At 44.0% G+C, this 14702-nt stretch overlaps 1 protein-coding gene across 1 annotated transcript in view; it reads left to right on the top strand.

Moving 5' to 3' along the window:
- The window catches only part of LOC132870623 (venom phosphodiesterase 1), a 217302-nt gene that overhangs the window by 151178 nt on the left and 51422 nt on the right, over nt 1-14702 (top strand). Inside the window, exon 20 of the mRNA XM_060904353.1 lies at nt 5039-5193. Coding sequence (XP_060760336.1) covers nt 5039-5193 — 155 coding nt within the window. The remainder of the gene's footprint in view (nt 1-5038; nt 5194-14702) is intronic.

Raw genomic sequence — 14702 nt, forward strand, 5'->3', positions numbered from 1 at the left:
ATGACACTCTTGAACAAAATTTGTACAAAAATTAATGTAGATATAAATATCTTATGCCAAATTATGACATATTGCAAAAAATAAAGAAAAAAAAATCTGAGTCCTCATCTCCAGTTTATGAGTCCAAATGCAGTTAATGCACGAGTCCGAGTCCAAGTCTAAGTTATCAGTGTTCAAGTCCAAGTCAAGTCATGAGTCCTTCAAATTAGGGCATGAGTTGGAATCGAGTACTACAAGCCTAGGTGGCATGGTGGTGTAGTGGTTAGCACTGTTGCCTCACAGCAAAAAGGTTCTGGGTTCGAGCCCAGTTGCCGATGGGGGCCTTTCTGTGTGGAGTTTGCATGTTCTCCCCATGTCTGTGCGGGTTTCCTCCGGGTGCTCCAGTTTCCCCCCCAGTCCAAAGACATGCAGGTTATGCCAATTAATGGCTCTAAATTGACCGTAGGTGTGAATGGTTGTTTGTCTCTACGTGTCAGCCCTGCGATGATCTGGCAACTTGTCCAGGGTGTACTCCGCCTCTTGCCTATAGTCAGCTGGGATAGGCTCCAACTTGCCTGTGACCCTGCATAGGATAAGCGATAATGGATAGATGGAATGATAAGACTTTGTTATTGTTTGTACAAAAAAAAAAAAGTTAGAACTAGTGTTGCACCGATACCATTTTTTTGGCCCCGATACCTGGCTGTGCAGTACCGACCGATACCATACCGATACCACTCCGTTTGAAGTGTGTGTATATATATATATCTGCAACCTCAAACTCTGTGTTCGTTCACATGTTTCATCTTCAAATGTTTTATCAGGTTCAAGATATTGAAACTGGCCGATTTAACTCCACCTCTCAAAACTTTCAGGCCGCAAATCTTGCATGTAGCCATTGTACTCGCCTGAGTTTCTATGCTGAAATATATCCAGACTGCCGACATTTTCTTCTCGTGGTTTGTTTTTCCTCCGCATGAAAAAGCTGCCCCTGTATTGGTTCAGAGCAGCTATTGGCCCGCTCTCATTGGTCTGGAGCAGGTCAATAGCAATAGCTGCTTGGCAGGCATGCACAGTGATCGTGTGATCACACAACACAGAGAGTGTAGTGAGTGTCGGGAGAGAGAAGGCTGCGTTCAAGTGTCATACTAGCATCGGTAAATGGTATCGGCACCCTATTTCTTGCTACTTGCCAATACCACCATTTTAGTGCCAGATCGGGGCCCCGCCCGATACTGGTATCGGTGCAACACTAGTTAGAACAATGTTTTTGAAATATTCTCATCCTAATAAACAAATGTTGGAGTTTTTAATCAAATTTTTTTCTACAAATTCTTGCAAACCAGAAGGAGGAACATTAAGGTGGCAAATAGCTTCACATGGCTCTGTAAAGAATGATGTCCAAAGCTATCTAGGTCTCTAGTGTGTATATATATCAGGGTGGACAAATGCATTTATTTGCTAGCTACTGTGATGTGGTAGCAGGTAAAAGCTCTAATGTGATGCCCATTCCCATGATCTGGTTGCTTGGAAACTGAACTGACAAGGCTGAATGGTCTGTCATGCTTGTCAGCTAGTAAAAAGTATGCTAACACAGAGGAAGAGAAACATTAAGTACATAACACAAAGTTAAAAAAAAAAAAAATCACTGTTTTAGCTATGGGCTACAGTGTTCAGTCCCCAGATCATATACATTAAATACTAAATAAAGTCAATCAAAGAATCAAATGGAAAAAAAAATCATCCTTTTTATTATATTGACGGCTATTGCTGACAACACACAGCCAGCAACATCACACCAACTTCACAGTGCCAAAAGCAATGCCAAATTATTTGTCCTTTAACAAAATAAGAAAAGGTTGGGGAAAAGTAAAGGAAATGGAGGGGAGGACAAAAATAAGGAATTTTCTCTTTAATTCTGGCTAACATCTTTATTTTTTCTTGATATGTTCAACCATGAAGTGAGGTCACTGTTTATGTTATGCTACCAGTATATGACAGTTTTACATTGAACTTTATTTTGCTCAATTGAGACATAAATGTGTGTTCTTGATTCGGGAAAGATTGCCTGTCATTTGTTCACACTAATTAATCCACCTAGCAATCAATCAAGCTTTCTCACATCAGCCAGATTGTAACTTGGCTGATGTGTGTAGTGCGGCAGGAAGTAGCACACAGCGCGAGTAGCATGCACTGTAGTTAGAGCATTGAGGTGTTTTCTGAAAGTTAAAAATAGTGTTTTATCTTTTTCTGGTTGTCAAACTTTGTCTACTGGGCAGCTACATTAGAGGCATTTAACAAATATGCTTATCCAGAGCAATGTACAAGACCCTGACATACTTACCCACAGTGAGCAGCCAGGACATACAGTAGGTGCCTTCTTCAAGGGTATGTCAGCCATTCCTGCTGGTCCAGGGAATTGAACCAGCAACCTTTTGGTCCCAAAGCTGCTTCACTAACCTTTAGTCTAGGGCAGGGCTTTTCAAAGTGTGGGGCACACCTCCCCTAGGGGGCGCCAGAGTTCTTCAGGGGGGGCACAACATGAGGAAAAATAAACCAGAATAAGTTACTATTGCAGCAGCACAGTGGTGTAGTGGTTAGCGCTGTCGCCTCACAGCAAGAAGGTCCAGGTTCGAGCCCTGTGGCCGGCGAGGGCCTTTCTGTGTGGAGTTTGCATGTTCTCCCCGTGTCCGCATGGGTTTCCTCTGGGTGCTCCGGTTTCCCCCACAGTCCAAAGACATGCAGGTTAGGTTAACTGGTGACTCTAAATTGACCGTAGGTGTGAATGTGAATGGTTGTCTGTGTTTATGGGTCAGCCCTGTTATGACCTGGCGACTTGTCCAGGGTGTACCCCGCCTTTTGCCCGTAGTCGGCTGGGATAGGCTCCAGCTTGCCTGTGACCCTGCAGAACAGAATAAAGTGGCTAGAGATAGAGATGAGAAATTACTATTGCGGACATTTAGCGAACTTCAGCTAGCCTTTGCCAGAGCCAAAATGGATCAATTTTTAGTACCTAAAGCTACAGTGAATGAGGAGACAGAGTCTGGGCCAAGCAAAAAAAGAAGTATGACTACGATTATTTAAAGTTTGGATTTTCATGGACTGGATCTGGAGATGCTCCACTGCCACAGTGTGTTGTCTGCCAAGAGGTGCTAGCTAACGATGCTATGAGATGTTTAAACTGTGTAAAACAAGATGTTTTTAAAAGAAAAAGCACAGATGTTTAAAAAAAGAGGTTTTAATAAAGCTCTTAAATGTATAAAAAAAGATGTTTTCAAAAAGCACAGATGTTTAAAATGTGTAACAAAAAAAGAATGTTTACAACCATTTTTTTTTTTAAAATATGAATGGAACATTAAGTATAGCAACAACAACTAGACAGGGACACTCTAACGAGTGCAAACCCCGCCTTTTCCCTATTAAAATACATTGGGCGAAAATTTCGAAGTTCTGCCCTGACCTTGACCTTTGACCTCCAAAATTTAATGGTTTCCTTCCTGGGTGATTGGAAACACATGTACAAAATTTGGTCCAAATCAATCCATTGGTTCTTGAGATATCTTGCAGACACACACACAGACAGACAGATACACACACAGACTGACGCAGGTGAAAATAATAACCCCTCCGACTACTGTCGGCGGGGTTAAAAATTGTAAGGGGGGTGCTGTTGTTTATTTGCTCTCTGGGGCTGACTCTCCCACAATTTGAAAACCCCTGGTCTAGGGCTTCCCCTGCCAAAACTGGCTTCCTGCTCCCCAATGACATAAAATTAACAGTTGAGACACAAAATCCATCCTAAGTACCGGCTAAACTGATTTGTCCACCCTTGCTTGTATACTACCGCAAGCTGGCCTAGTGGTTAGCATGTCCACCTCTCAACCGGGAGATCGAGAATTCTATTTGTCAGGTTATACCAAAGACCATCCTAAAAATGGTACTTACTGCCATCTGGCAAGGCATGCTGCAATACAGTTGTGTTAGGGTTTTACTGGGATTCGAATCCGGGTCGCTGGTGTGATAATCCAGCAAACCCTCACTAGGCCACCAGGGGGATGACTCAAGTGCAGAGGCATGAGGCGAAAGTAGAGTATCAAACAGCTTATTTACAATATTTACAATCCAAAGGAAAAAACAAAAGGGCAATCCAAAAGCTCAGAAGATAAACAAAAATATCCAAAGGTTCAATGTCCAAAATCCAACTCAGAAAAGAAGAGGCAAAAACTCAAACGCTCAGAAGATCCAAAGGTCAAAACAAAAATCCACAAAGTCCAAAAGAAAGTAACAAAAACCAAGAATACTAAGACACAGGCAAGGTACATAGGGAACTAGCACTAACAGCATAGCATAAAGACTCCATGACTAGGGACCACACAGAGGGAGTATAAATACACAATATAAATTGAACACAGGTGACGATAATGAAGACAAACAGGCAATCAACACAAACCCAAAACACAGGAACAGTGGTGGCCTCTAGAGGCCAAAACAAACATGACAAGTAAAGGAAATAACAGCGGCCTCTAGAGGCCAAAACAGTCCCAGTCCTAACAAGTTGCAAGTAGGGAGTCAAACTTTTGCAGTTAACCCAACTGTAACAATAGGCGAGAGGCCAAGGGCTATAGAAAAGGAGATTGTTGCCACATCCATATGATACGCCCCAAGAGCTGGTTAGTACTGGGACAGGAGACTGCCTGAGAAGACCAGATCCTGGCACAGGAGGGACTTTGACTTGCTTGTATACTAATAGACATTGCACATTCATTGGGACCAAAAGGTTGCTGGTTTGATTCCCTGGATCAACAGGAAAGGCTGAAGTGCCCTTGAGCAAGGCACCTAACCCTGGGCTGCCCATTGCTTTGGGTATGTCAGGGTCTTCTTGCTCTGGATAAGAGCGTCTGCTAAATGCCTTTAATGAAATATAATGTAATTCTCTATAGATTCTTCCATTCATATAGATTTAATATTTAATCTATGTATTTGTGTGTAATCTGTAATTGTGTGCATTTTGAAAACGGCTTCACTTTGCTGATTGTTGTGTGTGTTCGTGCATTCTCAGTGTCTCAGAGCGAGAGCAAGCATCTGCTGTTTGGCCGACCACTAATGTTGCAGTTCAAATCAGATTACTGTCTCCTGCACCATCATGGATTTATCAGTGCCTACAGCAAACAACATCTCATGCCTCTCTGGAGCTCGTTCACTGTGGAGAAACAGGTGGGCATGAAAACACACACACACACACACACATGCAGTAAGGCTGATTAAATATTTAAAAGGAAAAGATCAAAGCTCACAAAGGGCTGAAAACAACAAAATGGTGACTAAATGGTGAAAGAGCACCATCAAAAATCTTCCAGTAATGCAGCTCAGCCACTGCAGTGCATTAGCTACCATTGACACACGGGCTTCCTTTAATAGAGCATCATTATTTTTGTCCTACTCAAACGGCAAGACTTCCTAGTCTTTGTTTATGGATTCTTTTTTTTTTATTGTTTCCTTTCAGTCCATTAATCATACATGTCAACCTATACGGAATGTCCGTATTTTATACGGATTTGATTCAATAAACGTAGTATACGGGCATACAAATAAAGTTATACGGATTCTTTAAAAAAACTTCAATATTTATTTAGAGCTATAATCAATTCCCACGATGATAAAAGAGCGCATAACATTTACAAACGTACTGTACACCACAGAAAGCACAGACAGCCAGTAAAGAGTCTTATGAAATCGCGCATTATCTCGTGGTAGCGAGACTTCGTTCCACTTTTGATCATGCGCACACCGCATTGCGAGAATCCTGCCAACCGTGAAGTAACATTTTGTTTGAAAAGCGTATTTCCACCTGAGCGACTTTCAGTAGCGACTGAAAAGATTCTGAATGGGCACTCCGGCAAAGAAATTCAAAACACAGTACAGCGGTAGGTTTCTCCCTGAATAGAAGGACCTTTTCAATGGCATAATCCAACCGGCAGCCTCCAAAAACGAAGAATACGCACACTGCACACTGTGTGTGCGTGACATCAAAGTTGCAGCAGTGGGAGTGTATGATGTGAAAGAACATTTCAAATCGAAACTACATCAGCGGAATGCAAGCCAAAGGCAAAATCAGCCACTGATGACAGTATTTGCGCGCTCAAAAACTGATATGCTAACAACTGTTGTGAAGGCCGAAGTCATGTTGTGTAACTTCATAGCACAACACAATTTGCCCATGGCCGTCGCTAATCATCTGACAGAGCTTCTGCCCAACATTTGTACGGACAGTACAATCGCGAAAAGCATCAGCTGCAAACGTACAAAGACCACACAAATCATCAAGAAGAGCCTGGCTACTGAAGCAACACAGCCTGTCATTGACCACTGTTGGACATCGCCATTCTCTATCATGATTGGCAAATCGAATGATAAGAAAATGGATAGGAAACTAGCGATCTTGGTGAAGATTTTCACAGACACTGGAGCGAAATCTAGGATCCTGGACATGCCAGTGTGTAACACTGGCACCAGCGAGGCGATCTTCACTGTCCTGGATGAGGTTTTGAGGTATTTTATATTTTCGCACTTGAAATAAGCATTTTTTTCAGGTTTAATGAAAGTATGAAATTATTTTAGTTGTCACTTCATTAATTATACCAGCTTATTAATATTTATGCTACAGTATAAAAGAACATGTCTGTTGCAATATTAAACCTCTACAATCTTGTTTATTATTATCATTATATTATTAAAATTATTGGAAAAAATATAAAAATCATGTGATCTGCGACACACATTTACAATGTCACATTGTACATATTGTAGGAAACTTGATATTCCGTGGGACAACTGTGTTGTAAAAGCTGTCCTATCCCTGCCCCACAGTAATGCAGACTGTGAGAGAGCATTTTCAGTGGTCAGAAAAATCCACACAGATTGCAGGAAAAATATAAACACTGACACTCTAACAGCACTACTGCAGTGCAAAATGAACACTGATACTTGCTGTGATCTGAAACCCTCTGATAAACAGCTACACCTTGCAAAAAAAGCAGCATCTGAGTACAACCAGGAGCATTCATCCACTGACTAAAAATCTAAAAACATGGGTGTACATGTGATGCATGATGAATATAATCAGTTCATATATTGTTTAATGCAGCTGTGCTACTCACTAGTTTGTATGAGCATGTCTTTTATTTCATTGAATTATTAAAATGTCACGTTGCAATCCAGTTTAGAGATCTTATGGATTTTTTTCTTTAAATATGGATGTTTACAGAAGATGATACAGGTGGGGACCTGAGGGGGTTGACATGTATGATTAATATGAAGTGGCAGTTTCACAAAATGCTCATTAATTTGTATGTAATTGGAAAAATTAGTGATTTAACTTGACAGCATAATCTGTATATACAGTGGCACTAAACCCTCACGAATTATACAGCATGATTTGAAGTTCACATCAGTGAATCTCCTTAAGCTGACATAGGAAATGAACATTTTTTTTTTCACAATTAACTGGATTTTTGTGAATACCACATTTCTTAAGTAAACGCTCCTGTGAAAAATTTGCAATTTATTTATTGTATGCAGCTTGATAAATGATGCCCAGTGATTTTAAATGTTGTGTTCCCAGTTAGACAAAAAATGAATAGTATGAACACATATGGGTCAACTTGCTACAGCTCTAATGAAAGGTTGCAAGGTTTTATAGGTGTTTCTAAAAATAAAAAAGTTTGCAGGCAACAACAAAAAAAGGTGGCTTTGTTAGTTTGTTTTTTTCCTGTTGTCGAATATAATATTTTTTTCAGGAAGCACCATACAATATACAGGGGGGGAAAGCAGGTCTTCAAATAAGTTTGACTTAAACATACAGTAGTTAAATCAATAGTCAACAGCTTAGTATCCAACAGTAAACATAGTTGCTGGTAATAATAACTAATATTATTTTTATTGGCTTGACTTCTTTGAAACATTTCTTCTTCAAAATAAACTTTGTTTTAATGTCTACTAAGCTTTTTTACTGAATATACTACTGATAACCATAGCTAACATTCAGTTTAATGTCTTAACTTCTTCAAAATAACATTATGACCACTGAGAGGTGAAGTGAATAACACTGATTATCTCATTACAGTGGCACCTGTCAAAGGGTGGGATATATTAGGCAGCAAGAGAACAGTCAGTTCTTGAAGTTGATGAGTTGGAAGCAGGAAACAAACTGCTGAAAATGTTAATGCTGCTTAAAACAGAAAGGTGTCAGCATGAACTTTTTCAGCAGTTTGGGCTACAGTAGTTCTTCTGTGGGATGGGACCATATGGGCTACCCTTCATGCCCCATGCAAATCAATGAGCCTTCAACACCCATGACCCTGTCACCAGTTCACCGGTTGTCCTTCCTTGGATCACTTTTGGTAGGTACTAACCAATGTATACTGGGAACACCCCACAAGATGTGCCATTTTGGAGATGCTCAGACCCAGTCATCTAGCCATCACAATGTGGCCTTTGTCAAAGTCACTCAGATCCTTACACTTGCTCATTTTTCATGCTTCCAACACACCAACTTCAAGAACTGACTGTTCTTTTGCTGCTTAATATATCCCACCTCTTGACAGGTGCCACTGTAATGAGATAATCAGTGTTATTCACTTCACCTGTCAGTGGTCATAATGTTATGGCTGATCAGTGTGTATATACAGTATCTTGCAAAAATATTCGTCCCCCTTGGCATTTGTCCTGTTTTGTCGCATTAAAAGCTGGAATTAAAATGGATTTTTGGGGGGTTGGCACCATTTGATTTACACAACATGTCTACAACTTTAAAGCTGCAAATTCTTGTTTTATTGTGAGACAAACAATAATTAAGATGAAAAAACAGTGTGCATAGGTATTCGCCCCCTTTCGTATGAAACCCCTAAATAAGAGCTGGTCCAACCAATTCACTTCATAAGTCACATTATTAGTTGATTAAGATCCACCTGTGTGCAATCAAAGTAGGATATGATCAGTGACGTGATATCTGTATAAATCAACCTGTTCTGGAAGGACCCTGACTCTGCAACACTAGTAAGCAAGCAACATGAAAACCAAGGCGCACTCCAAACAGGTCAGAGACAAAGTTGTGAAGAAGTATAGATCAGGGTTGGATTATAAAAAAAAAAATCACAAACTTTGAATATTCCATGGAGCACCATTAAATCCATTATTGCAAAATGGAAATGTAGCGCTCTTTGAAGTGTGGGTGGAGCACAGAGGACGGCAAGACAACGCTTCAGATGGGAAAAGGCTTTTTATTTCCAGACTTTTCAGTTTACTCGCCAGTTCTTAATCTGGTAGTGTCACACACATACACACACACTGGTCTTGTCCCGGGATGAGCTCTCCTCTGCTCTCCCTCTGCCTCCTTAAATAGGGCGCGGTGACTGGGAAAACACACAAAACACAGGTTAATTACCGTCAGGTGTAGTGATTCTGCCACTCACCTTCCCTGGCTCCGCCCTCCTGTCACAGACCGGCGCTTGACCACGCCCCCGCTGCCACATACCCCCACCGCCCGACTCAGCCCGGGCGCCCATCCGGCCCGCAGCCAACTCCCCCCCCCTTGACGGGAGAGGAAGTCCGCCACGACCATCTGCGCCCCCGGCCTGTGGACCACCTTGAAATTGAAGGGTTGGAGTGCCAGATACCAATGGGTGATCCGCGTGTTGGCATCTTTCATGCGGTGGAGCCACTGGAGGGGTGCGTGGTCCGAACAGAGGGTGAAAGGGCGCCCCAGCAGGTAGTAACGGAGGGCGAGGACCGCCCACTTGATCGCCAGGCATTCCTTTTCAATAGTGCTGTAGCGCCCCTCACGCACCGACAGCTTTCTACTAATGTACAGGATGGGGCGATCCTCCCCCTCCACCTGCTGGGACAAAACGGCCCCCAGCCCTCTGTCCGACACATCCGTCTGCAACATAAAAGGGAGAGAGAAGTCAGGGGAGTGTAAAAGTGGCCCCCCACACAGTGCAGCCTTTACCTCAGAGAAAGCCCGCTGGCACTGCTCCGTCCACTGGACCGGATCTGGCGCCCCCTTTTTAGTGAGGTCAGTCAGCGGGCTGGTGACGTCCGAATAATTAGGTATAAACCTACGATAGTAGCCAGCCAGCCCCAGGAACTGTCTCACCCCCTTTTTGGTCTTGGGCCTCGGGCAGGCCGCAATCGCTGCTGTCTTATTAATTTGGGGACGCACCTGCCCGTTGCCCAAGTGGAAGCCCAGATACCGTACTTCCACCCGCCCAATCGCACACTTCTTCGGGTTGGCAGTGAGACCCGCCCGCCTCAGCGACCTAAGGACGGCCCTCAGGTGTTGCAGGTGCCGCTGCCAGTCATTACTATGAATGATAATATCGTCCAGATATGCGGCCGCATAGGTGACGTGGGGCCGGAGGACCCTGTCCATCAGCCGCTGAAACGTAGCGGGCGCCCCAAACAGCCCAAACGGAAGTGTGACGAATTGGTGTAAGCCGAATGGTGTGGAAAAGGCCGTTTTCTCCCGGGATAATGGAGTCAAGGGGATCTGCCAATATCCCTTCGTCAAATCCAGTGTCGAGTAAAAGCGAGCCGTGCCTAGTCGATCAAGCAGCTCATCAATACGAGGCATTGGGTATGCGTCAAATTTAGACACCGCGTTGACTTTTCTATAGTCCACACAGAACCGGACCGACCCATCGGCCTTGGGTACCAAGACCACCGGGCTGCTCCAGTCACTGTGGGACTCCTCGACGATGCCCATTTCGAGCATGGCCTGAAGTTCTTCCTGAACCACCTTTTTTTTGTGTTTGGGTAGCCTGTAAGGGCGGCTACGCACTACCACCCACGGGGGCGTCTCTGTGTGGTGTTCTATGAGGTTAGTGTGACCGGGCAGGGGCGAGAACACATCCGAAAACTCGGCCTGCAACTGGGCGACCTCCGTGAGTTGGGTCGGGGAGAGGTGGTCTCCACAGGGGACCGGAGAGGTACATGATGCCAATGTCCCTTTTTGAACCTTCGGCCCCAGCTCCGCCTTCTCCGGAACTACCGACACCAACGCCACGGGGACCTCCTCGTTCCAGAGTTTAAGCAGATTGAGGTGGTAGATCTGTAACGCCCCCTCCCTGTCCGTTTGCCTTACCTCATAGTTGACGTCCCCGACTCGCCGTGTGACCTCAAAGGGTCCTTGCCACTTGGCGATTAATTTGGAGCTCGACGTGGGCAACAGTATGAGTACCTTATCTCCCGGAGTGAACTCTCTAAGGCGCGTGCCCTTGTTGTACAGGCGGGCTTGCCGTTCCTGGGCCTGCCACAAATTCTCCTGAGTTAGGTGGGTGAGCGTGTGGAGTTTTGCGCGCAGGTCCATAACGTACTGAATTTCGTTTTTACTCTGTGAAGGTCCCTCCTCCCAATTTTCCCGCAGCACATCTAAGATGCCGCGCGGCTTACGCCCGTATAATAATTCAAATGGGGAGAACCCTGTGGAGGCTTGGGGGACCTCTCGCACTGCAAATAAAAAGGGTTCGAGCCATTTATCCCAGTTACGTGCGTCCTCACTTACGAATTTTTTAATTATATTCTTGAGGGTGCGATTGAACCGTTCAACTAAACCGTCCGTTTGTGGGTGATAAACGCTGGTGCGGATCAGCTTAATACCCAATAGCCCATACAATTCGCTCAGTGTTCGTGACATAAACGAGGTGCCTTGGTCAGTCAGAATCTCTTTCGGGATTCCCACCCGGGAGATGATGTGGAAGAGGGCCTCTGCAATACTGCATGCTGAGATATTGCGAAGAGGCACCGCTTCCGGGTATCGCGTTGCATAGACCGATCTAATGGCCCAACGAGATCCATCCCAATTCTTTCGAATGGGGTCTTGATTAATGGTAGGGGGCGCAAAGGCGCTTTTGGAATGGCCGCTGGATTTACTAACTGGCATTCGCTGCACGCCGTACACCACTTACGGACGTCGCCGCGAATCCCCGGCCAATAGAATCGGGCCATTATCTGGGCTAGTGTCTTATCCTGCCCTAGGTGTCCAGCCATGGGACTAAAGTGAGCCGCCTGAAATACAAATTCCCGGTGGCTCTTTGGAATTAATAGCTGTGTGACTCGCTCTTTCGTCTGAGTGTCCTGCGTCACTCGGTATAATCTATCCTTCATAATAGAAAAATAGGGGAAGGACGGGGTGGCATTTGGCTCGAGCGTTTGACCATCGATTACTCTCACTTGGTCAAACGCATGTCGCAGAGTCTTGTCTCGCGATTGTTCTTCCTGTTTCCTGAGTTGTTCGCGGCGAGTCCTTTTTCCCGCGAGTGCCGGCGTTAATTACTAATCCTTTTTTAACTTTTTTTCTATAAATAAATTTCCAGTATCCTCTTCATTTTTATTATACTGTCACTTTCATTTTTGTACTTTTCACTTTCGCTTTCCTTTTTCCGGTTTTTTCTCTTTCTTTTTTCGGAAGAACGCCGAGACCGGAAGCTTTCTTTTTCTCTCCTCCTGTGTAAAGTCCACAAGCGGAGGCCATCTGATCTGCTTTAATATCAACAGATCTTCATTTAAGGTACGTGAATCTTTTCATCATGGCACACCTTCAGCCTGTTCAGTGTGCTGAGTGCAGGATGTTTAGTCATTCTTCCTCCGTCACTAGCGATAGCTCTATTAGCTTTACTTGTGATAAGTGCAGATTAGTTAGCTCTCTGACGGAGAAGATTTCAGTGCTAGAAGCGTGTGTCCAGGCTTTAGAGCAGGTTAGTGAGCGTGAGAACAGTGTAGTTTCTGTTAGGGAAAGTCTGGACGCCCTAGGTGGAGTTAGCAATCCCCCAACTCCGGCATTAGAGCCCTTACAGCGGGGCGAATGGGTGACGGCTCGGCGGCATAAGCATAGAGCCAAAGCTACTGCTGAGGCTCGCCCACGGGAGCACCACTCCTCTCCGCGTCACGTGTCGAACAGGTTTGCTCTCCTTAGTGATGCACCCACTGAGAAACCTGAAAGAGCTCTGGTTATAGGGGACTCTATCATACGGCACGTGAAATTAGCTCAGCCTTTAGGGGCACCAGCAGCTTTAGTCAGGTGTATACCGGGAGCCAGGGCGCCGGACATAGCAGGTAATCTTAGGGTCCTAGGCAAGCACAGGTTCTCAAAGATAGTTATCCATGCAGGAGCTAATGATATACACCTTCGTCAGTCTGAGGTTACTAAGAGTAACTTTGTAGAGGTGTTTAAATTAGCGAAGGCGATGTCTGATGCTGTAGTATGCTCTGGCCCCATCCCAATGCAGCATGGCGATGTAGCAGGTTATGGTCGCTGAACTGCTGGCTGTCCAGGTGGTGCTCTGAAAACAGTGTGGGCTTTATAGATAATTGGGCTAATTTTGAGGGCACTGCTGGCCTGTTAGGGCGGGACGGTATCCATCCCACTCGGGAAGGTGCTGCTCTCATTTCCTGCAGCATAGGTCATAGTCTCAGAACAGGCCTAGTTAATTTCTGACAATCCAGAGCCAAAGCCAGGGATCAGACAAACAGGCTAAACCAACTGTCTGCTAGCTGCACAGAGTCGTCACTCAGGGCCCACTACATCGAGACTGTGTCTGTTCCCCGAGCTCAACAAAAAGGTAGAAATTTTCAGAGAGTTTGTTCCAGTAACCTAATCAATATAAAATTAGATCATACTGACTGTACAGCTGCTGCCAGCACCTTTGATCTAAAGGTGGGGCTATTAAATATTAGATCTCTTGCATCTAAAGCGCTAATGGTTAATGAACTCATTACTGATCAGGAGTTTAATGTACTGTGTTTAACAGAAACATGGATTAAGCCAAATGAATATATAGCATTAAATGAAGCGAGTCCTCCTGGATACAGTTATATACACCAGCCTCGTCTAACTGGCAGAGGAGGAGGCGTCGCGGTTATTTATAACGATTATCTAGGTGTAACACACAAACCTGGTTATAAATTTAATACATTTGAAGTTCTTCATACTCATATAATGTATGTAGCCTCGAAAAATAAGTCTACCCAGTTAATTCCATTGTTTATTATTTACAGGCCCCCGGGGCCATATTCTGAGTTTCTTTCTGAATTTGCAGATTTTATCTCAGATTTGGTTATTTCCTTAGACAAAGCTTTAGTTGTCGGAGATTTTAATATTCACTTCGATAACCCAGAAGACCCTTTAAAAACAGCGTTTGTGTCCATCTTGGATTCAGTCGGGATTAAGCAGAATGTCATAGGACCGACCCATAATGGTGGTCACACCCTTGATCTAATACTAACATTCAGATTAAACGTAGACAATATAGTCATACTTCCACAGTCTGAAGTTATCTCAGATCATTGTCTCATCTCATTCAAAATATGTCTGAGTATTAATATATATGCACCTCACCATGCTACTGTATTAAACGTACTTTCACGTCAACTACTGCACAGAGCTTTATAAATGATCTCCCAGAGCTGTCAACTTTGATTGGGTCACTGTCAGCCCCTGCAGAACTTGATCAGGCAACTGAATGCTTAGAGTCAACATTCCGCCATACTTTAGATAATGTAGCTCCTCTAAAAAGGAAAATGGTCAGAGACAAAAAATTAGCACCCTGGTATAATGATGACACTTGCACATTAAAACAGACCACTTGAAAATTGGAACGTAAATGGCGTCAAACAAAATTGGTAGTGTTCAAATTAGCTTGGAAGGAGAGCTTCCTGAAGTATAGAAA

The sequence above is a fragment of the Neoarius graeffei genome, chromosome 2, assembly GCF_027579695.1.
Source record: "Neoarius graeffei isolate fNeoGra1 chromosome 2, fNeoGra1.pri, whole genome shotgun sequence".
Taxonomy (NCBI): domain Eukaryota; kingdom Metazoa; phylum Chordata; class Actinopteri; order Siluriformes; family Ariidae; genus Neoarius; species Neoarius graeffei.